We start from the raw sequence: 24,561 nt of genomic DNA, 5'->3' as shown, positions 1-24,561 counted from the left end.
CATTAAGGAGTACACTTTAAGCTAATATACTGGGTTTTGCTAAACAAATCTGTGGTCTCCGTGGACAAGCTTTTCTTGGGACAAAAATAGAAGACTATTCTATTTGACTTTCTACTAGAATAGGTAAAGATCTAGCTTGTCTTATATACTTTCAAAATTAGACATGCCTTGATAAATGTGTAAATTTTCAAGGGAAACCAAAATATTTGAGGGGAGAACTAGATTTGAGATTGGCATCAAAAATTGCCAACATACATCCTCGTATGTGATGCTTTACATAATTTTAAGGGGCGCCTGGGTGGCGCAGTCGGTTAAGCGTCCGACTTCAGCCAGGTCACGATCTCGCGGTCCGGGAGTTCGAGCCCCGCGTCAGGCTCTGGGCTGATGGCTCAGAGCCTGGAGCCTGCTTCCGATTCTGTGTCTCCCTCTCTCTCTGCCCCTCCCCCGTTCATGCTCTGTCTCTCTCTGTCCCCAAAATAAATAAACGTTGAAAAAAAAATTTAAAATAATTTTAAAAGCAAAATAAACAAAATGATAAGGCAAAATGGCAATCCTATTCTTATGTTGAAAAAGATTATGGAAAAAGAACCAGGAAAGAAAATCAAGAGTTAAAAATAGGAAGAACATCTATTTGACTCATCAGGTTTTTTTGTTGTTGTTGCTAATTGGTGGCCTACTGTAATCTACATACGTTTAATGGTACATAACATTATTCTAAATATTTTACATATATTAAGTTGTTTAATCCTCACAACCATATGATCTATATATTATCTACAGTGCACAGAAGAAGTTAAGGCAGGAAGAAGCTAAGTTCTTATAGCAACCATATTGAAAGTGAAACAGAAAACACACTCATAAACTTTTGGAATTTCTATTGAACTTACCATTCTCTCAATCTGATGACTCCTTTCTATAAACTCTCTTGAGCTTTTCATTCCATAATTTTCTTTGTATTTTATATTTGTTACTTTAAAAGAGGCAAGGTAATAGAATGACTTATCATCTGAAAGGTAAAAATAAATAAAAGGTCCATGCTTAAATATAATCAGTTTTGTGTCCCCCAACCCCAGGAAATAGATTTACCATAGTGCAGTTTATTTCTTCTTGGTGCAAAAATTATTGTGGACATTTTTCAAATATTTTATAATTTTATCATTGTACCCATCTAAAATAGAAAATTCAGGCCTCCAAGTATACTTTCAGAATACCTCATTTACAGTGTTTATGCATATCAAAATTTTCATACAATTGGACATGTAACATGGAGAGTAAATATTGAAAGTGACTGCTAAAAGTCATGTAAAAATTATCAATTTCCTCAAAGAATTGTAACATAAGTATATCTTGCTGAGCTGTATTATGAAGATACATTGAACAGGCTATCAATTTTTTCCATGCTACTAATAGGAACTAGTATTTATTGTTTTCACTTTCTTTTTGCCCAATTAACTCTCAATTCTCTGTAATCTACCCTTGACACACCAGTGTAACTGCCATTGTCAAGGACAACAGTTATAATATCTAAGAGCCACCTTTTGGGGGGTCTTTCTTCTTTTTAATCTTGATTTCTTTGCCACCTTAATAATATTCCTTGAAACCCCATCCTAGACTTTATGGAGACATCTTCTAACTTTCTTTCTACCTGGCCACTCCTTCTCAGTTGCCTTGGAGAGCTCTTTATTTTTACTTCTATCCTTAGCCACTTAGCATTTTATCTTGTCCTGGTCATGTTAATGTTAGTTAACTCCTTCTGGGTGATCCTAATGGTGATGGCCTCAAACATTAAGTATTTGTTGATGTTGAAAGATCAACTGGGGCACATTTACATTTGCAAGGGTTTATTTGAGCAAAGGGCGATTCCAATTGGGCAGCATCAAACCAAGTGATTAAGATCCCTCCACTGACAGAAGTGAAGGGAAATTTGTATAGACAGGATGTAAAAGAAAAGTAAGGAAATCAATTGATTGTCTGTAGCTTAAGCAGTTGCCTTATAAAGGAAAGCCTACTGAGCTGTTTGTGATAGTTGTTCTTAAGTTTCATTTTCTGAGATTTGAGTGCACTGACTCTGGTTTAGGTTTAGGTTTCTTACGTAGGCTACCAAGGCATTAGAGCCACCTTAGTCCAATGACTTCCCTGTTTAATTATTTTAACAATTGATGACCCCTAAATTTTATCTTCAGGCTAGATCTTTGTCATGAATTTCAATTCTCTATCAAATAAGGAGACTATTTGGTGGACATCAAATAGGCACCTTAAAAATAATATTTCCAAATGGAAATAATCATTTACTTCTTCCTGTACCAAGCCTGCCCTATCTCCTACATTTTCTATCTTCATTAACAGCTCCATCATCCACAGTCACCCCAAACTTAGCTTCATCCTCATTTCCAACATCCAGCCTTTCCATCTTTAAGTTTTATGTATTGAATCTATTAATATATCTCAAATCCTTTCTCCCACCCAGAGAAGCTACATCCTTAATTCAGGTCCTCATCAACCACCTAGCTAGTATCTATCCAAAACAAAATGACTTTTTTATTAAAAAAGAAGTTGCCCATCTAGATTGTCTATCTTAAATGCTATCATTACAATAATATCATTACAACCAGACTAGAAATCTTAGACATTAGAAATCTTGATCTCTTTCTAATTAATCAGCAAGTTCTGACTATGTTATCTAAATTTTAAAAATCTATCTTCTATTCACATGTTGTACTGATACTAGTGCTGTAGTTTGTTCCCTTATTATTTATTGTCTAGAAAATGTAACAGCTGGGGCACCTGGGTGGCTTGGTCAGTTAAGCTTCTGACTTTGGTTCAGGTCATGATCTCCTGGTTTGTGGGTTTGAGCCCCATGTCAGGCTCTGTGCTGACAGCTCAGAGCCTGGAGCCTGCTTTGGATTCTGTGACTCCCTCTCTCTCTGCCCCTCCCCTGCTCATGCTCTGTTTCCCTCTGTCTCTCAAAAAATGAATAAAAATGTAAAAAAAGAAAAATAAATAAAATGTAATAGCATACTAACTAATACCCTGCCTCAAGTCCTGTTTTTCTCAAATCTATTCCCCACATAGTAATCTTAAAATTGCAAATTTGACAAGATGACTTCCCCAATTAAAATGTTTCCACTTTTCTCCATTTCTTATGGTAAGGTGTCTTAACTCTACTATGATCTCCAAAAGTTTTCCTTGACCTGGATCCTACCTGTGCCTTTGAGCATATTCTTTGCAACATTCCCCTTAGGATTTATGTTGAAACTACAGCAAACTGTTTGCATTTGTCTACATTCACCATGCTGGGTATTTGTTTCCCCCTAAGATTTTGCTTCTGTAGACCCTTTGCTTGAAATGCCATTCCAAAGGCATTTCCATGCATAAATTCTACTCATGACATTACTTCCAAATGGGGAAAATGTCTGGAACATTCAGCCTTAGTTAGATAAGGACTTCACAATTGTGCCACTATAACCATCCTGTGAAGAGCTCTATTTGGTACTTGCCACAATATCATAATAACCTATAGATTTTAGTCCACTGTAATGTCAAGTCTTTGAGCAAAGTATTGTACCATTTTTGCATTTGAAGAGGAAGTACCATTTTAGGTAATATGAGTAAAAAGAACAATACCTTAAGCTTTTTACAAGTCAAGGAAAAATAATTATTTTAATAGTCAATATTTCTTAAGTATTTAATAGATCAGACTCTGTGCTAAGCATTCTAACTTTTAATTTAATTTATTTTTTTAAATTTTCAGACTATAAGTGCTATATTAGAAACTCTGAAATGAACAGAAATATATAAAAAAGAATAAAAGTAATCTATAACCCTAACATCTAGAAGGAACTAATACTATTATTTCGACTCATGTTTCTTTTTCTAAAAATATTGTTTTCATTGACTGCAACTCAGTGAATTAGGAAAGTACCCTGCCAAAATGACCCAGCTAGTATATGATGGGCCTGAGATTAAAACCAAGGTTTTAATTTGACTCTAAATCCCGTGGGAGCATATATTCCCCACATTCCTGGAACTGGAGCCAGTCTTGTAGAATGGGAAGACAAATGATGCTGTTTCAATCCAGACTTAACTAAGAACACTTAGGTTTTCAAGAAGTCAAAAGTAGCTTTAGAGGAGTGCCTGCATAGTTCAGTCCATTAAACATCTGACTCTTGATTTGGGTTCAGGTCATGATCTCACGGTTGTAAGATTGAGCCCTGTATCAGGCTCCTCACTGGATGTGGAACCTCCCTTTCTCTCTGCCTCTCCCCTGCTTGTGCATGTGCACATGCAAGCAGTCTCTCTTTCCCCCCTCTCTCTTAAAAACAAACAAAAAAAACTTTAGAAAATTGAGGGTCGGATTTTGTGAAAATATAATTCTAAAGGCAATTCTTCAAAATATTTCATGGAATTCTTTATAAAAGATATGTTTTTACCCTATAAGAAAAGATATAAGTAATTCTAAATAATTGTGAAAAAATTAATCTGCATAATGAAACTATTTGTTGAAAAATATAATTTACTATATAATTCTAGGTACTTAAAAAAAAAGACAACTTGAAAACTCAGTGTTTGAATTTTTCTTGTTAATATTTCATGTGAATGGTGGTGGTGATGATTTTACTTATTAATATTAAATTATCCTCACACAATTATGAAGCTATCATTATATTTTTGGTATTTTTCATTGATATTTGATGTTTTTCATTGGTTGAAGATATTTGCAACATATTCAACAGATCATGGATATATATATCCAGAATATAGAAAGAACTACACAAATCAATTAAGGACTTCAATAAAAAATGGGAAAAAGATTTGAACAGGCATTTTACAAAAACAGAAATCTAAATTATTAGTTAATACATGGATAAGTTCCCGGTGTTATTGGCAGTCATCAGGCAGATACAAATTAAAATTACAGGGGCACCTGGGTGGCTCAGTCAGTTAAGCATCCGACTTTGGCTCAGGTCATGATCTTGAGGTTTGTGAGTTTGAGCCCTGCGTTGGGCTCTGTGCTGAGAGTTCAGAGCCTGGAGCCTGCTTCGGATTCTGTGTCTCCTTCTCTCTCTGCCCCTCCCCCACTTGTGCTCTGTCTCTCTCGATCAAAAATAAATAAATGTATAAAATTAAAAAAATTTTAAATTACAATAACACTACAATCTATACCAAATTAGCAAATATATAAAGTATGGCAATGGCAAATGCTGGTGAAACTATGGAATGCAGTGGGAACTCCCATACAGTACTGATAGAAAACAGCTTGGTTTTATCCATAGAGTTCAAAAAGCATATGCCCAGTGATGCAGTAACTCTACATCTGTATGCTCCCTAGATAAACTTCACATATGTGTACCAATACATATGCATAAGAAGGTTCATAGCTGTATTGTTTTAATGTCTAAAACCTGGAACTACCCAAATGTCCATGAACATTAGAATAGATGAGTATGGCATGTGTAAGGCAACAGAATATTAGTCAATATTGAAAATAAATAGACTAAAGCTAACTACAAAGTGGATGACACATAACAATATTGAGTAGCAACAAGGCTCAAAAGTATGTATAATTTACTATTCAATTATGACTTCACTTTTAAATATTTAATTTACCTTCATTTAAATAAAAAGGGAGGATCTAAATGGAAATCTCAAGGAAAAATAAGAATCCAACACTTCATCAGTCTTTTTATCATGATGAGTAACAAAAAGTTAGCTACATTAATTCTGTTAGGCACTTAATATTTAATAACACAGAAATTTTCTTTTAAAGGGATACCCAAGAATTTATGGAGTTGTAAATATAAAACCTGAGAAAGAGAAAAAATGGCTCCTGATATCTAGGAACTGGCCTGATACTATCGCCTAGGCCCTGGTATTCTGTTACAATTTTGTAGAACATCAACATTAGACAAGGCCACTCTGTGACAATATAGGTGATGACAAAAATAAGATCATCTATAGATATATCTGAGCTCAGACAAAAACACTGTTCAAACAAATAATCAAACAAGGCAGAACATTCCCTTATTCTGGCTATTATAAATGAGTGCTCTTTCTCCAACAGTTAACAGCGTTAGCCCCACTTCATTGCTGTTGTCGTTCAGGTAAGATTTATTAAGATACCAAATCATAGCATTATTCCAGCTCTCTGACAGCATCCAATGAAGGATGCATCCTACTTCCTTGAACCCTCCCCAAATCATATAATACACCTTTTCCAACAATCTCTGACCGCCTCATGGTCCCCCATGGTGTATGTTCTCCTCTGCTACAAGAATAAACCCACCTTGTTCAAATGCACCTGTAATTTTGGCGATATTTAGTTGGAGGGCACTGACAAACCATTCATATTCTACAAGTCACTGGATTATTTTATAATCCTTATTTGAAAATTTCCCATATGTTAGGGAGTAGATAATTCATCAGAATGATAATACAGTGAAAGCTAATAACTCATAATTATTGAGATCCCTAGGATAAAAATAGCTTCCTCAAATATACTTCTATCCTAGTGATGTAAATTTTATCAAGTATGCTAAAATCCTTACTTCTGTTTTGATTATTTCATATATTTCATTTTTATTTTCCTGCCTTTTAGATCCATTTGTTTTCACTCTTTAAAATTATTATTTTTTAGATACTTTTTCTTCTTGGTGTTATCCTAGTCACTATACTGTGATTTCATTTCATTTTTATTTCTTTATGCTATAAAAATATGTATATTACTTTTTTGAAATGTGTCTATCATCTTATCTTTTGAAATGTATACGTTATTACCTCTATCTTATTCCTTGGATTCATTAATCCTTTGTCACAGACTATCTTCTCTTTTGTTTTACTAAATTTCCATCTATAATGATGCAGCTTTCAATTAACTGCAGGGAAGTTCCATGTAATAGATTTCTGAAATTCTTGAGTATTAACCCCTGTATTAGTTTCCTGTTGCTGCTGTCACAAATAACCACAAATTCGGAGGCTTAAAACAACACAAATTTATTATTTTACTGTTCTGGAGGTTAAAAGTCTGAAGTGAGTTTTATAGGACTACAGTCAAGTCCTGTTTTCAGGGCTGGTTCCTTCTGGAGGCTGTAAGGGGAGAATCTTTTTCAGCTGCCTTTTTCAGCTTCCAGAGGCTATCCTCATTCCTTGGCTTATGGTTCCATATCACATTATTCCTTTTTGCCCCTGCTTCTGTCATCACATAGCCTTCTTCCTTCTTTGACTTGCTTGCCTCCCTTTTATGAAAACCTTGGAGTTACATTTAGGACCCATCTAGAAAATCCAGCATAACTTTCCTTTCTCAGAAACCTTAACTTAATCACATCTGTAAAGTATTTTTTGCCATATAAGATAACATCCCAGGTTCCAAAGATTAAGACATGGGTAACCAAAGTGGGAAGGGAGGCATTATTCAGCCTAGCACAACCTCTATGACATTTTAAAAACACTATCATGCCATTATTTTTATTATCCCTTCATTTTTTTTTTTTTTCTTTTTTGAACACCTGCAGTATTGGGGATGGAGGACATTTTACACACAGAACTACTTTACTCCTTTTTGACCTGGGGATATATTAACAAGAAAGACATAATTACAGAGGACAATTTTGTTTATCCTTTTTATTTCATGAAAGTCAAAAAATGGATATTTTCAATCCCCCAATAAAGGGGGTAGGAAGGTAAACTTAGCATGTTTGACAATATTTCATCGCTTCCTGATCTTTCAAGTGTGACTTTATTGTTGTGAGTCATATGATTCTGGAGAATTTTAGTCAGTGACTCAGTCACATGAGTTTATAAATACACATGCCAAAGTAAAGGTAAATAAATATTGGTTGACTGTCATCTGGTTTAATTAGTATTACCCATTTTTGCACATCATGCAAAATTGAGTTTTCCTTTCTTCCTCCAGTCATGAAACAATCTTTTTCCTTCAAAGATAATGTTTGATTTTTAGCCCATTAAAGATTCTTTTTTAGGTAACTTTTCTCTTATCATCTTTGCTTGGGGAACTCATTAATATATTGTTTTTGAAAAACAAAAACATATTAAACTCAGCACATGATGTGATTTGTATCTATTCTAAAGATTAAGCTTTCATTCTTCTTTCTCATTTTAAAACTATTGCTTTTAGATGTCTATCCATGTGATAAGGTATATTGCAAGCTTCACTGGCTGGAAATATGTAACCCTGAACTCAATAATGGAACAAACAATAACTTAACATCAATAAGAAATTAGTAATTACAATTTTAATATCATGCAAATAGCATTTTTTATACAACAGAGAATTTCAAGGTATTAAGTCATAGAGCACTTAGGCAATAAAAATGTGACCTGGATACTTACCCTCAACAACAAAATGAGTAACGATACCAATTGCAATTCCTATGATTGCTACAATTGCCAATGTGAAAAGAGCTAGACGTATAGGATCCCAAAATTGTTGTCTTCTTTGATATTCAACTTGTGGGTAATCAACTTCTGAAAACTCAACTGGTCTGTGAAAACAGAAAGAAACAGTAAAACAATTTAAAAAGTCATTTATGTCCACTTGTTATATTCCTCTAAGAAAATCCTTTATACTGCTAAATAATAGGATACTTGGATCTTGAAAAGAACACAAGGCTTTAATTTGCATACCCTCTCCCAACACCCGAATCACAGCATAAATTTTGGTTAAAGTTCTACCAATGTTGTCATTCAAGTGAGAATATTTTCTCACTGCATTTTGTCTGACATATTGGCAATTTGAAATTTGAATGGGGAAGTGCAAAGATTCACTTAATAAAAAGATAATTTATAAATAACATTTCAACATTTTAATAAGAAGTTTCTAGCAACAGTTATATAATAATCTCATCAGTTCTGCTTAAAAGTAAAAAAATAATATTAATACTTTTTAATGATTTGTTTTAAAAGTGGCAACACTGCTCTAAAAGACCTGATCATGGTTCTTTGAATATCATTAGCACCTCCCAATGAAATCACCAGTTGTGACTTCTTCTTGATAAGACTCCAGTTCCCAGGAAGAATGTTTATTTCCACTTGACTTTTACCTGTCTCTACTCATGCACTATTTCCCCACTCAAAATATCTTAAGCCATTGAAATTATCTTTCTCTAACTTGAAAGTTGGCATTTATTTATTTTCCAAATCCCTGAATAGCATTCAAAGTTTAATATCTTGCAAGTGAGATATTTTTATAAGTTTTTATATATTTTTAAATTTTTTTAATGTTTATTTATTTTTGAGAGTGCTGTCAGCACAGAGCCTGACGTGGGGCTCAAAACCACAGACCCTGATATCATGACCTGAGCTGAAGTCATACACTTAACCAGCTGAGGCACCCAGGTGCCCCAAGTTTTTATATTTTTTAACTTTATCTAACAATATTTATTACAAACTTTATTCATTAAATGAGATATAGAAAGTTCTTAGAATAGTACCTACCACATTACAAAAATGTTTCAGAAACAGTTCTAGATCCCTAGAGATATGAAGATTTTAAGATACACTCTTTGCCTTTAGGACGTTCACTCTTTAAAAGAGGATACCAATGTGGAAACAAGTAATTAATATATAGCATGAAATGTACCAAAATAAAACTTTGTGCAAGAAGAGAAAACAATTAACTTTTTGGAGGACTGTGTCAGGAGATTTTATCAAGAAGGTGACACGATTAAATTTTGAGTGTGAATAGGGATATGTTCTGAAACCCCCAGTGGATGACTGGAATTGTGAATAGTATCAAACCCTATGTTTTTCCCTATACATACATAAGTATGATAAAGTTTAATTTATAAATAAGGCATAGTAGGAGATTGACAGCAATCTCTGATAATAAAATAGAGTGATTGTAACAAGCTATTGTAATAAAAGTTATGCAAATGTGGTCTCTCTTTCAAAATATCTTACTGTACTGTGCTCACCCTTCTTGTGATGATGTGAGAAGAATGACATAAGCATTGAGACTAGCATTAGGCTACTGACTTTCTAACAAGTCAGAAGGAGGATTATCTGCTTTAGGTTGACCACAGGTAACTGAAATCACAGAAAGTGAAGTCTCAAATAAGCAAGGGGTGGGGGGTGATGGTACTGATGTAATTAGTACTGGGATTGAAAATATATACGTGCTTTTGTCCTCAAAGAACTTATTATGGTCTCCAAAGTATGTTCATGGTTGCATGTTTTCTCAGCACTGCTGTACTAGAAAGAGGATATGCTAAGGCTGGTGGGCTGATCAGCTCATGAGGAGTCCCGTAACCCTAAGTAAAAAGTTTGAAATCGACTCTGCTGAAGATGGGGAGCCAAAAAAAGTTTTAATCAGACTGAGAATTTAAGATAATCACAGGATGGGGATTAGAGCAAGAGTGCAGAGAGAAAGACTAGTTTAAAGGTTATTTTGAAGGTCCCGGAGAAAGATGGTGAGGACCTGAGCCAAGGCTGGAGCAGTGGGATGGAGAGGAGGAGATGGATTTAGTCAATTCTTGACTTTTGCTGGCTGATTGCTTAGCTGTGGGATAAGCCATTAATTAATGGCTCTCTTGTTTTAGTGTTTAGGTAAATGATTGTGTCTCCTGGCAAGATGAGAAAGATTAAAGGAAGAGACAGCGATTTCAATTGAGACATCAATGTTGTTAGTAATGAACAATGTGCTGTCCTTACACTTGGTTCTGAGCCAAATGGAAAGTCCTTATTTTATGCCCTTTTCTCTTTGACTCATTTTATTTTAGTTGTGTCACTGATACCTGTTTGCATGCCTCTAATAAAAGCCAATGTTAAAGTTGGCACCACAGACCCAGAATAAAAAAAAATGATTAATATCCCCATGTGCAATACCTTCTTCCTCACCCATAATTGAAGTTTCCATATACAAGATCTTTGACATTAAAAATTCTTGATTATTTATTTTGTGGATATTTTGGTTGCTGCGGTTTTTCTCACTTTCTTTTTTCCTAAGTTTTATCAATTTGCTTTGTTGTACCTGACCCCTTCAAGATGCAAGAAATGGCCAAAAACAAATTCTGTCAAATTTGTGGGGATTATAGCCATATACTAAGCCATGATAACATTGCATCATGGTGAAGAAGATTTTTTGAATCATGGCCGTATTTAATTTTAAAACGAATTTAGTCTGGTGATCAGTTATTCTCAGTCTGATGTAACTGAGATGTTGACTTTTGTCTCACAGAAGTTGAAGTAAGTTTTACCAAATACTCATTTCCATGTTTTGAGGTAGAGCTGGCAGAAACATTATGCAGATACCAGCTACGTACAAAGGAAGTGGTCTTTAGCCTAATTGGGAAAATAAGGTTATAAAACCCAACAAAGCATTCAAAAAAATTGTAAATTTGTTGGCTAGTCTGTTGTAAAATGTTTGTGCTGGGCATAATAAGCAAAACAAAATGCATTCAAGTCTTAAGTATGCAATAACTAGAATTTGGCTATGAAAAGTTAGAAAGATATTTTAAAATATGTATCATGTTCAAACTTTGAAAAAGATTGTTTTATTTTGATGACATTTCAAATCCCTTTGTATTTTCCTATATGTTTATTCTGATTTGTACATGACAATTATTTCTTTAAATCGGAATATGAGTCTGATGCTAAATGGAAACTTTTAACCTTTTTATGAGACTTTGTACTGTATTTATTTCAAAGAGAATTAAGCCTTTGTTCCCTTCATTTTTGAGGAGGAGGGTTGTTTGTTTTGCCTTGTTTTATTTTCTTCATGTTAAAATAAAATTAAAATTAAAATTGGGAAATATCTAAGTGGAGAAGGAAAATACAACTCAAATATATTCCTCCATTGAAGCAAATTTTTTAAAGTTAAATGGAAAATGTTGGTACATGCTCCAAAGGGGTAACTACTTTTTTTATGATGGACATAAACCCAGATAAACTGGATTTAATCCTGGTTTTGCTCATAATAGCAAGTTAATTAAATTCTGAAGCTCAGTCTTCTCACCTGTAAAATGAGGAAGCATTTTATGGCTTTGTTAGGATTGAAAACAGTACAAAAAGATCAAGCTTTGAAAACCAGCAAGGTTCGCCTCCACCAGACTCACAGATTTGTAGCAAACTGAGAATAGCTCTTAAAGGTTCCCAGGAACTCACCTGCCCCAGCGCCTAGCTATTTCATTCTTATGATTTAACTCAGGTAGATATAGCTGACTAACTACAGTATCCCAGACCAAAAAGATGTCTGTAAGAAAGTTCAGCTTATGCCTTTCTCTGCAGACAGCCTCACGAATGCTCTGATGAAAAGAGCAAACATAACCTCTCCTCCAAAATGCCATTTGTTTAGATTAGCAATTAAGTTCAGAGTTATGTCCTCTTTTAGAGGCAGGTTCTTTGGTGACAAGTGCTGTAATCATACCTAAATAAATAAGTGAGAAAGCTTGCCTCTCTCAAAAACTAGTTGTAATAAGCTCTATGATTACTGTATCAAAGATGGCTGACTGTTGGACATATGATGCTTACCAGAGTTCAGCCATGCACTTTTAGAAAATTTATTTAAGCAATTGAAATTGAGTTGCTTTTCCCCAGTTTCTTTTACAGAACTTTTCTTAAAATGGAGGCATTTATAACAAAATAATTCAGATTCTAACTAGTGTAGTGTAAGTAGAAGTATGCAGAAAGAAGCATATCTTTGTGCATTAAATAGCATGTGTATTTTTCTTCTATGTTAGGCACAATGGGGGAGATTATTGTATGATTAAGATATCTCTTAGTCCTTCAGATCTCAGTCCCATATATCTTTAGGTTATAGATCTTAATATGAGAATCATTGGAACAAAACTGTTCAAAATCCATGAAATATGGAAAAATTATAGTATTTTTTACCAGATTCAGGAATAATGAATTAGAAATAAGTCATGAAAATGAAAATAGCCTATTAGTGCCTAAATTACTCTTATTCCAGAATTCTCAAAGTTAATCCATTTGTATCCTTTTAAAGAGTTAGGGGCAGCTGGGTGGCTCAGTCGGTTCAGAGTTGGTCTGATTCTTGATTTCGGCTCAGGTCATGATCTCACTAGTCATGAGATTGGGTCCCGTATAAGGCTCCACACTGGCATGGAGCCTACTTAAGATTCTCTCTCTGTCTCTGTCTCTCTCTCTCTCTCTCTCTCTCTCTCTCTCTCTTTCTTCCTCTGCCTCCCCCCACTCACACACACACTATCTCAAAAAAATTAAATAAATAAATAAATAAATAAATAAATAAATAAATAAATAGAAAAATAAAGAGTTAATTGAAATATATGTAAGCCTATATGGTTCAGGGGGATTAAACCAGTCACAGAGGATAGTCACATGATAGACATTCCCAAGCTAGAGTAAAACTTTCTTACTCAGCAAACATAACTACTAGATATTATCTAGATGGAATAAAGAGTCAGGTGGCAAAAAAGGTTAATTTTTAAATTCATATTTAGGATTTATCTTCTGCCTGTCATTTTGGTTGATAGGACTTAAACCACTAATTTGAGACCCTCAATAGCATGTGTTTTGGTACAGTACACTGCCTCTTTTTAAACTTTAATCTGTTTTAGTTAATTCAGTTATAAAATTGGGATTTTAGTTAATTCACCATATTTCATTACTGAAATATACTGGCATTGCTTTTCCCATTTCTAGACTTCCTATTATAGTTGTGTGTGTGTGCGTGTGTGTGCGTGTATGTGCATGTGTGTGTGTGTGTGTGTGTGTGTGTGTGTGTTTGATTTTCTAAGTTTATATCACTGGAAAACATTTATGCTATTATTGAATAATTATTTCTTGGTTTAGCATTGGTGTTGGTATTAGTGTTAGCATTGATAGACTAATTCTCAGCTTCTCTGAACTAATTACTAATTATAATCTTTTCAGGTCATATATATATAATAGGCATTTAATAATAACTAATAGAGATATAATTAAAATATCTGTATTATTTATACTATAGTATTTTATTTGTAGATGCTGAGGCAAAGCTTGGTTTGAGCTTTGTAAATGTGGGTATTATCTACTTTCTCTGAACTCCACATAGACTAGAAGTTTTTTCAATACTTTTTTTTTCTCCTATAGTCTTATTATGTGATTATTGAGTTCATGGTAAAAGATCCCAACACTATATTTCACATTACCATAATAATATGACAATTAGTTTATTGATGTGAAATATGTCAAGTGTTTATCTCTAGGCAAAGTTCTGCTACTACTGAATTTGGAACCCAGATACATGATTCATGATCTGGCCAGTGGAACTGCTATATGTCCTTTTGTTATACTTAATTCAATTCTATTTAAGAAACTTATTATGTGCCTAATATATTCCAGCATATATTCAAGAGGCTTATGGTAGAGTAGAAAGATATAAAATAATAAAATGAATATAGTGTCATAGGAAAAATAATAGATTTACTAAGTACAGTGAGAAGTAAACATGGAAGATTGAATAATAAAGGTGTTTGGGAAAGGGATAGAGAGGCATACAGGAAAGACATCTCAGACATGACAATTGAGCAGGACCTTGATGGATCAAAGGAGCTCTCCAGCATGTGATATGGGTTAAATACATCCTGCTCCTGTTTACTCCTTGCTTGCAAGCAGAACAACTTCTCATTATTATAAAAGCACCTTTTTAAACACGAATATGACTACAGACTTTATTTGGAAGTCAAAGAAAACTCACCAATAAATGATATCACTCAAATGAAAATTGATAAAATCAACAAAAGAAAACAGACATAAGGTGATATTTCATTGTAGTTTTGATTTGCATTTCCCTGATAATTAGTGATGTTGAGCATCTTTCATGTGTCTTTGGCAATCTGTATGTCTTTGGAAGAATGTCTATTCAGGTTCTCTGCCCATTTTTTAATCAAATTTTGGGTTTTGTGGTGTTGAGTTGTAGAAATTCTTTATCTATCTTGGATATTAAACTCTTATAAGATATATAATTAGTAGATAAGGAAGATATGGGGTGTGTGTGTGTATGTGTGTGTATGTGTGTAAAATGGAATATTATGCAGCCATAAAAAAGAATGAGGTCGTGCCATTTGTGACAGCATGAATGGAACTAATGGGTATTATGCTGAATGAAATACATCAGACTGAGGAAGACAAATACCATATTATTTCACTCATGTAGAATCTAAAGAACAAAACAAATGAATAAACAAAGAAACTACAAGCAGAATCAGGCCTATAAATACAGAGAATAAGCTGATGGTTACCACAGGGGAGAAGGGTGGGGGCAAAATGGGTGAGGGGAGTGTGAAATACAGTCTTCCAGTTATGGAATGAAAAAGTCATGGGAATAAAAGGAATATAGAGAATATAGCCAATTATACTGTTGTAATAGTGCTGTATGTGACAGATGGTAGCTACACTTGTGGTGAGCATAGCATGATGTATAGAGAAGTTGAATCACTGTATTACACACCTTAAATTACTGTAACATCGTATGTCAACTATACTTGAGTAAAAAAATTACAATAAATAAATAAATAAATAAATTCAGTCATCTAAGTAGTAACGACACTGATATATTCATGATGAGGCAAAATTTGCTTCAGACTTGATAAGAATTTTAAAGACTAGGAACACAAATCAAGGGACTCTAGCAAGAAATGCCCCTGGTTTTTTTCAAAAGGCACATGAAAGCATATTCTAAAAATGTGATGATAATAAGTGACTACAGTAGCATAAAGAGCTAGCAAAGTGATGAGAACCTGGGGGGATTTCAAGTATGAGTTAGTCATAAAATTGACTGGTTTGGCAGGCAATGGAAAGGGGCAAAGTTGCAGACTGGGCAGAAAATGGATAGCAACCTGTTCCTTTATTGTAGTGTGGAATAGTTCTGTACATTGCAGGGAGACAGGTATGTTAATCCTATTAAATCCTATTTACATAATGCAATGTAACATAAAAGCATATAGAACATCCTAGGATATTGCTGATAAGAATTTCATGTGCTTTCCAAAAATGCTTTTAAAAAAATTCTTTTAGACCTATGATTTTTAGATCCAACATGAGATCTGTCCCCCTTATAGCTTATTTTCAAAATCATGATTGCCATCTTCTAAGCACTCAAAGGCCACCTTCTCCCTTGCTATAATATTATCAAGGTCAGCTCCATCTCTGTGAAAGCAGCTACAAGAACAACAATAGTAATTTAATTTAATTCTTACACATATGGGTAACATAGCTATAGTTTTCATGTGTCCCTCAAAAATATATCAGGCTCTTCAAAATCTTTTATTTTCTGGATAACTACAAAATTTGCATTAGAATGATCACAATTCCTGCATGGAAAAGATCTTACGGTTATTATGATTGCCAAGCATACCATTAATATGCTTTGACTTCATCCTGTCAACATATGTTCATTGTCTACTTGTTTCAGGCACTACTTTAGTAGTAGGGATATAGTAGGACTGAAGGTATATTCTTTGCCCTCATGTCTCCTGGTGAGGAAGAAAGGCAGTGAACAACACATAATCTATATATAAATGTAAAGTGTCAGGTAAGAGAATAGAGAATGAATGGAGGTGGGTGGGATTAAGGCGATCAGAGGAGACTTCTCTGCAAAGATGACATCCAAGCAGACATGAACAAAGTGAAGGATGGAGTCGTGCAGCTGTCTGAGGGGAAAGTACTACAAGCAAAGGGAACAGAGAGTATGAGTGTCCTGAAGTGGGGGCAGATGTGGTGTGTTGGCCGAAGAGCGAGAAGGTCAATGTGGCCAGTGTGCAGTGAGCAAGCAGAAGAGAAGACGAGGTCAGAGAGAGAGTCACACAGCAGATCATAACCTAGCAAGCCACCATAAGGACTCCTATATGTTATTCTGAGTGAGAAAGGAAAGCATTATGGAGTTTTGATTGGTGGAATGTAAGGGTCTTTTCAAAAGGATCACTCTGTAGAGAACACATTGTGGTGGAGGGAGGGGGTAGCTTGAAGGGTAAAAGCAGGAAAACTGGTTAGGGGACCACTGCAGAAGTTCAGGCTGGAGATGGTGGCTTGGACTAGAATGTGAGCAGTGAGAAGATCAGAATATATTATTGGATTCAGAATATATTTTGCAGGCCTTGCTGACAGACTTTGTTGATGAATTGATGCAGAATGTGAGAGAAAGAGTTAAGGAGGATTCCAAGGTATTTACCCTAAGCAGGGAAAAGAAACATGTCCAAGGGGGTGAGAACGCTTTTCTCAAATTAATGCTTACATGGAACTCTACCGTAGAACACGGATTTAAAACAGAGCTGTTCTGGAACGGAGAGGATATATAGAACTCTACTAGTATGTAATCTCCTCACTGAGACACACTCACAAGAATGAACTGCTGACTTTCACACTGATGTACAAACTCTTTAGCATAATCCTGAAGATGCCCCAAGATGGAGCCCACTGTAGCCTGATCTGTCACACAGCCCCTAATCACCTTCCTCACATTCAATTCGCAGCCTTTGCCTGTCGTACACCCAAGGAGAACCTTTTCAAGGGGCACCTCTATAAAGTCTTTTCATCATAGGAAACTCCTGAACTGGAGCCGGCTTTGACCTTTAAGCAATCAGCAGGCAGGTGGTAGACACAGACGTGAGTCCTTTATTCCCTCTCTGTCATAGGGCCTCAGAAGAGGTAGGAAAAGCTGGGATCTCGAGAGAGAGTCTTGATAAAGAGAACTGCTTCCTATGAAACTGGTTGCAGATACAAATGTATCTGCAAGTATGGGGTTAGGGATATGAAGACCTCTTTCTTGATTTTACCAAAGAACACATATAGTTTATCAAAATTCATGGTTAAATATAACATTATTAATCCACTTCAATCACCAATGCTAAACTCTCTTTTATTATGTCACCACCATAATGTTTTCCAACCCGTTCTTAAAACCCTCCCTTCCTAATTCTTTGAGGAAGCTCCTTTTACCTTTAAATAACCTTACAATGGTTTTAAGGAATGCATTCTTAAAGTTTACATCTATTACACTAGTTATCTTTCCTTAGGTTCATATAAAATGGATCTAATCCTTCTGCCACATGTAATTTATTCAACAGTTTCTTATTGAGCACCTACTGTTTGTCCAGCACCATTATAAGCACTGGGTATTTGCTGACTAACAAACCTATCCCCATAGTGTCACATAAATTAAAATCAGGTGAGCATGTCAATTTCTTCCACCTGTGGGCCAAACCAAAGGGTTAAAGCTCTTTACTGCCTGGGAAAGACATGTTGAGAAAACATTTCCCAAACAACTTTCAAGAATTAAAGAAAATATTGGGGTGCCTGGGTGGCTCAGTCTGTTAAGCGTCTGCCCACTTCAGCTCAGGTCCTGATCTCACAGCTCATGGGTTCAAGCCCCGCATCAGGCCGTGTGCTGACAGCTCAGAGCCTGGAGCCTGCTTCAGAATCTGTGTCTCCATTTCTCTCTGTCTCTCCCTTGCCTGCACTCTGTCTCTGTCTTTCTCTCAAAAATAAATAAACACTAAAAAAAAGAATTATAAAAACATCAACAGGAACTATATATTAGGTGAATATAAATGATGAAAGCACAGGTCCCAGAGAACTTTGTAAGTATGCTTTTTTTTTTTCATTAAGAATTTAAAGCTTTGCCTTTGATTTCAAATCAACCAACTAAATGATGCCTTTCAAAATTAGAAACAGAGCCAAGAGTTTATGTTGAATAAGGTTAGTTTGACTTAGTAACACAAGGGAATGAGAATGAGTTGGCTAAGGGTTTATGCACAAAAGAGAAGTTACTTTGTAATGATTATATAAACATCCTTTAACAGAGTATGACCAATATTATTCAAAACTTTTTGATCACTCTCACATAACTTCCTCATTGGGCATATTTCTGTGTTTGTTCTTCATGCCATTAAAATGTTATAAAGAGACTCTGTACAATTAATTTGAAGTGGATGAAGTGAATCCATCAGATAGCCGGTGCCATCAGAATGAGAATTTAAATATCTGATTATCCTTGGTACAAAAGAAATGTGAATAAACCAGCTTAAGGTAAATGATGTACACTCCTCAATGTGCAGCATAATTTATTTGCTAATCAGGTGTTCTCACAGCAGCAGCCCCAAGGGAAAATTCTTTTTATGTCTTACACATGTCTTAACGTATTTGTATTCAACCTGAAGCACAGATACACATTAGATATTCTGTTTGGAAACAACTCTCTCTACTTCTTGCCAAAAAGCCTTCATTTCTGGTAATGCCTGTGATTAGTAATACCTCTTTAATAACATGGGTGAACTGAGGTTAACAACCTCCCCTAAAACACACACGTAGTGATGCACACATGTTAATGGAGAGAAACAGCAACAGAAAACAAATACAATATTCATTTTTGGGGGGGGGGTCAAGTTTTTTTTATGAAATTTATTGTCAAATTGGTTTCCATACAACACCCAGTGCTCATCCCAACAGGCGCCCTGCTCAATGCCCATCACCCACTTTCCCCTCCCTCCCATCTCCCATCAACCCTCAGTTTATTCTCAGTTTTTTTTTTTTAATTTTTTTTTTCTTCAACGTTTATTTATTTTTGGGACAGAGAGAGACAGAGCATGAACGGGGGAGGGGCAGAGAGAGAGGGAGACACAGAATGTGAAACAGGCTCCAGGCTCTGAGCCATCAGCCCAGAGCCTGATGCGGGGCTCGAACTCACGGACTGCGAGATCGTGACCTGGCTGAAGTCGGACGCTTAACCGACTGCGCCACCCAGGCTCCCCTGTTCTCAGTTTTTAAGTCTCTTATGATTTGGCTCCCTCCCTCTCTAATTTCTTTTCCTTCCCCTCCCCCATGGTCTTCTGTTAAGTTTCTTAGGATCCACAAAAGAGTGAAAATATATGGCATCTGTCTTTCTCTGTATGACTTATTTCACTTACCATAACACTCTCCAGTTCCATCCACATTGCTACAAAAGGCCAGATGTCATTCTCATTGCCAAGTAGTATTCTATTGTGTATATAGACCACCAGTTCTTTATCCATTCATCAGTTGATGGACATTTAGGCTCTTTCCATAATTTGGCTATCATTGAAAGCACTGCTATAAACATTGGGGTACAAGTGCCCCTATGCATCAGCACTCCTGTATCCCTTGGGTAAATTCCTAGCAGTGCTGTTGCTGGGTCATAGGGTAGATCTATTTTTAATTTTTTTTTTTGTTTGTTTGTTTATTTATTTATTTTTATTTATATATGAAATTTATTGTCAAATTGGTTTCCATACAACACCCAGTGCTCATCCCAAAAGGTGCCCTCCTCAATACCCATCACCCACCCTCTCCTCCCTCCCACCCCCCATCAACCCTTAGTTTGTTCTCAGTTCTCAACAGTCTCATATGCTTTAGCTCTCGCCCACTCTAACCTCTTTTTTTTTTTTTTCCTTCCCCTCCCCCATGGGTTCCTGTTAAGTTTCTCAGGATCCACATAAGAGTGAAACCATATGGTATCTGTCTTTCTCTGTATGGCTTATTTCACTTAGCATCACACTCTCCAGTTCCATCTACGTTGCTACAAAAGGCCATATTTCATTTTTTCTCATTGCCACGTAGTATTCCATTGTGTATATAAACCACAATTTCTTTATTCATTCATCCGTTGATGGACATTTAGGCTCTTTCCATAATTTGGCTATTGTTGAGAGTGCTGCTATGAACATTGGGGTACAAGTGCCCCTATGCATCAGTACTCCTGTGTCCCTTGGATAAATTCCTAGCAGTGCTATTGCTGGGTCATAGGGTAGGTCTATTTTTAATTTTCTGAGGAACCTCCACACTGCTTTCCAGAGCGGCTGCACCAATTTGCATTCCCACCAACAGTGCAAGAGGGTTCCCGTTTCTCCACATCCTCTCCAGCATCTAGAGTCTCCTGATTTGTTCATTATGGCCACTCTGACTGGCGTGAGGTGATACCTGAGTGTGGTTTTGATTTGGATTTCCCTGATAAGGAGCGACGCTGAACATCTTTTCATGTGCCTGTTGGCCATCCGGATGTCTTCTTTAGAGAAGTGTCTATTCATGTTTTCTGCCCATTTCTTCACTGGGTTATTTGCTTTTCGGGTGTGGAGTTTGGTGAGCTCTTTATAGATTTTGGATACTAGCCCTTTGTCCGATATGTCATTTGCAAATATCTTTTCCCATTCCGTTGGTTGCCTTTTAGTTTTGTTGGTTGTTTCCTTTGCTGTGCAGAAGCTTTTTATCTTCATAAGGTCCCAGTAATTCACTTTTGCTTTTAATTCCCTTGCCTTTGGGGATGTGTCGAGTAAGAGATTGCTACGGCTGAGGTCAGAGAGGTCTTTTCCTGCTTTCTCCTCGAGGGTTTTGATGGTTTCCTGTCTCACATTCAGGTCCTTTATCCATTTTGAGTTTATTTTTGTGAATGGTGTGAGAAAGTGGTCTAGTTTCAACCTTCTGCATGTTGCTGTCCAGTTCTCCCAGCACCATTTGTTAAAGAGACTGTCTTTTTTCCATTGGATGTTCTTTCCTGCTTTGTCAAAGATGAGTTGGCCATACGTTTGTGGGTCTAGTTCTGGGGTTTCTATTCTATTCCATTGGTCTATGTGTCTGTTTTTGTGCCAATACCATGCTGTCTTGATGATGACAGCTTTGTAGTAGAGGCTAAAGTCTGGGATTGTGATGCCTCCTGCTTTGGTCTTCTTCTTCAAAATTACTTTGGCTATTCGGGGCCTTTTGTGGTTCCATATGAATTTGAGGATTGCTTGTTCTAGTTTCGAGAAGAATGCTGGTGCAATTTTGATTGGGATTGCATTGAATGTGTAGATAGCTTTGGGTAGTATTGACATTTTGACAATATTTATTCTTCCAATCCATGAGCAGGGAATGTCTTTCCATTTCTTTAAATCTTCTTCAATTACCTTCATAAGCTTTCTATAGTTTTCAGCATACAGATCCTTTACATCTTTGGTTAGATTTATTCCTAGGTATTTTATGCTTCTTGGTGCAATTGTGAATGGGATCAGTTTCTTTATTTGTCTTTCTGTTGCTTCATTGTTAGTGTATAAGAATGCAACTGATTTCTGTACATTGATTTTGTATCCTGCAACTTTGCTGAATTCATGGATCAGTTCTAGCAGACTTTTGGTGGAGTCTATCGGATTTTCCATGTATAATATCATGTCATCTGCAAAAAGCGAAAGCTTGACTTCATCTTTGCCAATTTTGATGCCTTTGATTTCCTTTTGTTGTCTGATTGCTGATGCTAGAACTTCCAGCACTATGTTAAACAACAGCGGTGAGAGTGGGCATCCCTGTCGTGTTCCTGATCTCAGGGAAAAAACTCTCAGTTTTTCCCCATTGAGGATGATGTTAGCTGTGGGCTTTTCATAAATGGCTTTTATGATCTTTAAGTATGTTCCTTCTATCCCGACTTTCTCAAGGGTTTTTATTAAGAAAGGGTGCTGGATTTTGTCAAAGGCCTTTTCTGCATCGATTGACAGGATCATATGGTTCTTCTCTTTTTTTTTTTTTTGTTAATGTGATGTATCACGTTGATTGATTTGCGAATGTTGAACCAGCCCTGCATCCCAGGAATGAATCCCACTTGATCATGGTGAATAATTCTTTTTATATGCCGTTGAATTCGATTTGCTAGTATCTTATTGAGAATTTTGGCATCCATATTCATCAGGGATATTGGCCTGTAGTTCTCTTTGTTTACTGGGTCTCTGTCTGGTTTAGGAATCAAAGTAATACTGGCTTCCTAGAATGAGTCTGGAAGTTTTCCTTCCCTTTCTATTTCTTGGAATAGCTTGAGAAGGATAGGTATTATCTCTGCTTTAAACGTCTGGTAGAACTCCCCTGGGAAGCCATCTGGTCCTGGACTCTTATTTGTTGGGAGATTTTTGATAACTGATTCAATTTCTTTGCTGGTGATGGGTCTGTTCAAGCTTTCTATTTCCTCCTGATTGAGTTTTGGAAGAGTGTGGGTATTCAGGAATTTGTCCATTTCTTCCAGGTTGTCCAATTTGTTGGCATATAATTTTTCATAGTATTCCCTGATAATTGTTTGTATCTCTGAGGGATTGGTTGTAATAATTCCATTTTCATTCATGATTTTATCTATTTGGGTCATCTCCCATTTCTTTTTGAGAAGCCTGGCTAGAGGTTTGTCAATTTTGTTTATTTTTTCAAAAAACCAACTCTTGGTTTCATTGATCTGCTCTACAGTTTTTTTAGCTTCTATATTGTTTATTTCTGCTCTGATCTTTATTATTTCTCTTCTTCTGCTGGGTTTAGGCTGCCTTTGCTGTTCTGCTTCTATTTCCTTTAGGTGTGCTGTTAGATTTTGTATTTGGGATTTTTCTTGTTTCTTGAGATAGGCCTGGATTGCAATGTATTTTCCTCTCAGGACTGCCTTCTCTGCGTCCCAAAGCGTTTGGGTTGTTGTATTTTCATTTTCGTTTGTTTCCATATTTTTTAATTTCTTCTCTAATTGCCTGGTTGACCCACTCATTCGTTAGTAGGGTGTTCTTTAACCTCCATGCTTTTGGAGGTTTTCCAGACTTTTTTCTGTGGTTGATTTCAAGCTTCATAGCATTGTGGTCTGAAAGTATGCATGGTATGATTTCAATTCTTGTAAACTTATGAAGGGCTGTTTTGTGACCCAGTATATGATCTATCTTGGAGAATGTTCCATGTGCACTCGAGAAGAAAGTATATTCTGTTGCTTTGGGATGCAGAGTTCTAAATAGATCTGTCAAGTCCATCTGATCCAATGTCTCATTCAGGGCCCTTGTTTCTTTATTGACCGTGTGTCTAGATGATCTATCCATTTCTGTAAGTGGGGTGTTAAAGTCCCCTGCAATGGCCACATTCTTATCAATAAGGTTGCTTATGTTTATGAGTAATTGTTTTATATATTTGGGCGCTCCGATATTCAGCGCATAGACATTTATAATTGTTAGCTCTTCCTGATGGATAGACCCTGTCACTATTATATAATGTCCTTCTTCATCTCTTGTTACAGCCTTTAATTGAAAGTCTAGTTTGTCTGATATAAGTATGGCTACTCCAGCTTTCTTTTGGCTTCCAGTAGCATGATAAATAGTTCTCCATCCCCTCACTCTCAATCTGAAGGTGTCTTCAGGTCTAAAATGAGTCTCTTGTAGACAGCAAATAGATGGGTCTTGTTTTTTTATCCATTCTGATACCCTATGTCTTTTGGTTGGCGCATTTAATCCATTTACATTTAGTGTTATTATAGAAAGATATGGGTTTAGAGTCATTGTGATGTCTGTATGTTTTATGCTTGTAGTGATGTCTCTGGTACTTTGTCTCACAGGGTCCCCCTTAGGATCTCTTGTAGGGCTGGTTTAGTGGTGACAAATTCCTTCCGTTTTTGTTTGTTTGGGAAGACCTTTATCTCTCCTTTTATTCTAAATGACAGACTTGCTGAATAAAGGATTCTTGGCTGCATATTTTTTCTGTCTAGCACACTGAAAATCTCGTGCCAATTCTTTCTGGCCTGCCAAGTTTCAAAAGAGAGATCATTCACGAGTATTATAGGTCTCCCTTTATATGTGAGGGCACGTTTACCCCTTGCTG

The 24,561-nt window shown here is 36.0% G+C and overlaps 1 protein-coding gene across 3 annotated transcripts in view; it reads right to left on the bottom strand.

The window, feature by feature from the left end:
• The window catches only part of TMPRSS11F (transmembrane serine protease 11F), a 96,404-nt gene that overhangs the window by 34,532 nt on the left and 37,311 nt on the right, over positions 1-24,561 (bottom strand). For all 3 annotated transcript variants that reach the window (XM_040482089.1, XM_040482073.1, XM_040482081.1), the window contains 2 exons: positions 8,347-8,498; positions 888-1,006 (listed from right to left, as the gene is read on the bottom strand). In XM_040482089.1, the coding sequence (XP_040338023.1) occupies positions 888-1,006; positions 8,347-8,498 (271 nt within the window). The remainder of the gene's footprint in view (positions 1-887; positions 1,007-8,346; positions 8,499-24,561) is intronic.

This window comes from Herpailurus yagouaroundi, unplaced genomic scaffold (genome assembly GCF_014898765.1).
Source record: "Herpailurus yagouaroundi ecotype Mexico unplaced genomic scaffold, PumYag 28, whole genome shotgun sequence".
NCBI classification, from domain to species: domain Eukaryota; kingdom Metazoa; phylum Chordata; class Mammalia; order Carnivora; family Felidae; genus Herpailurus; species Herpailurus yagouaroundi.
Note: the sequence above shows the minus strand (reverse complement) of the source record. Positions and strands in the feature narration are given on the sequence as shown.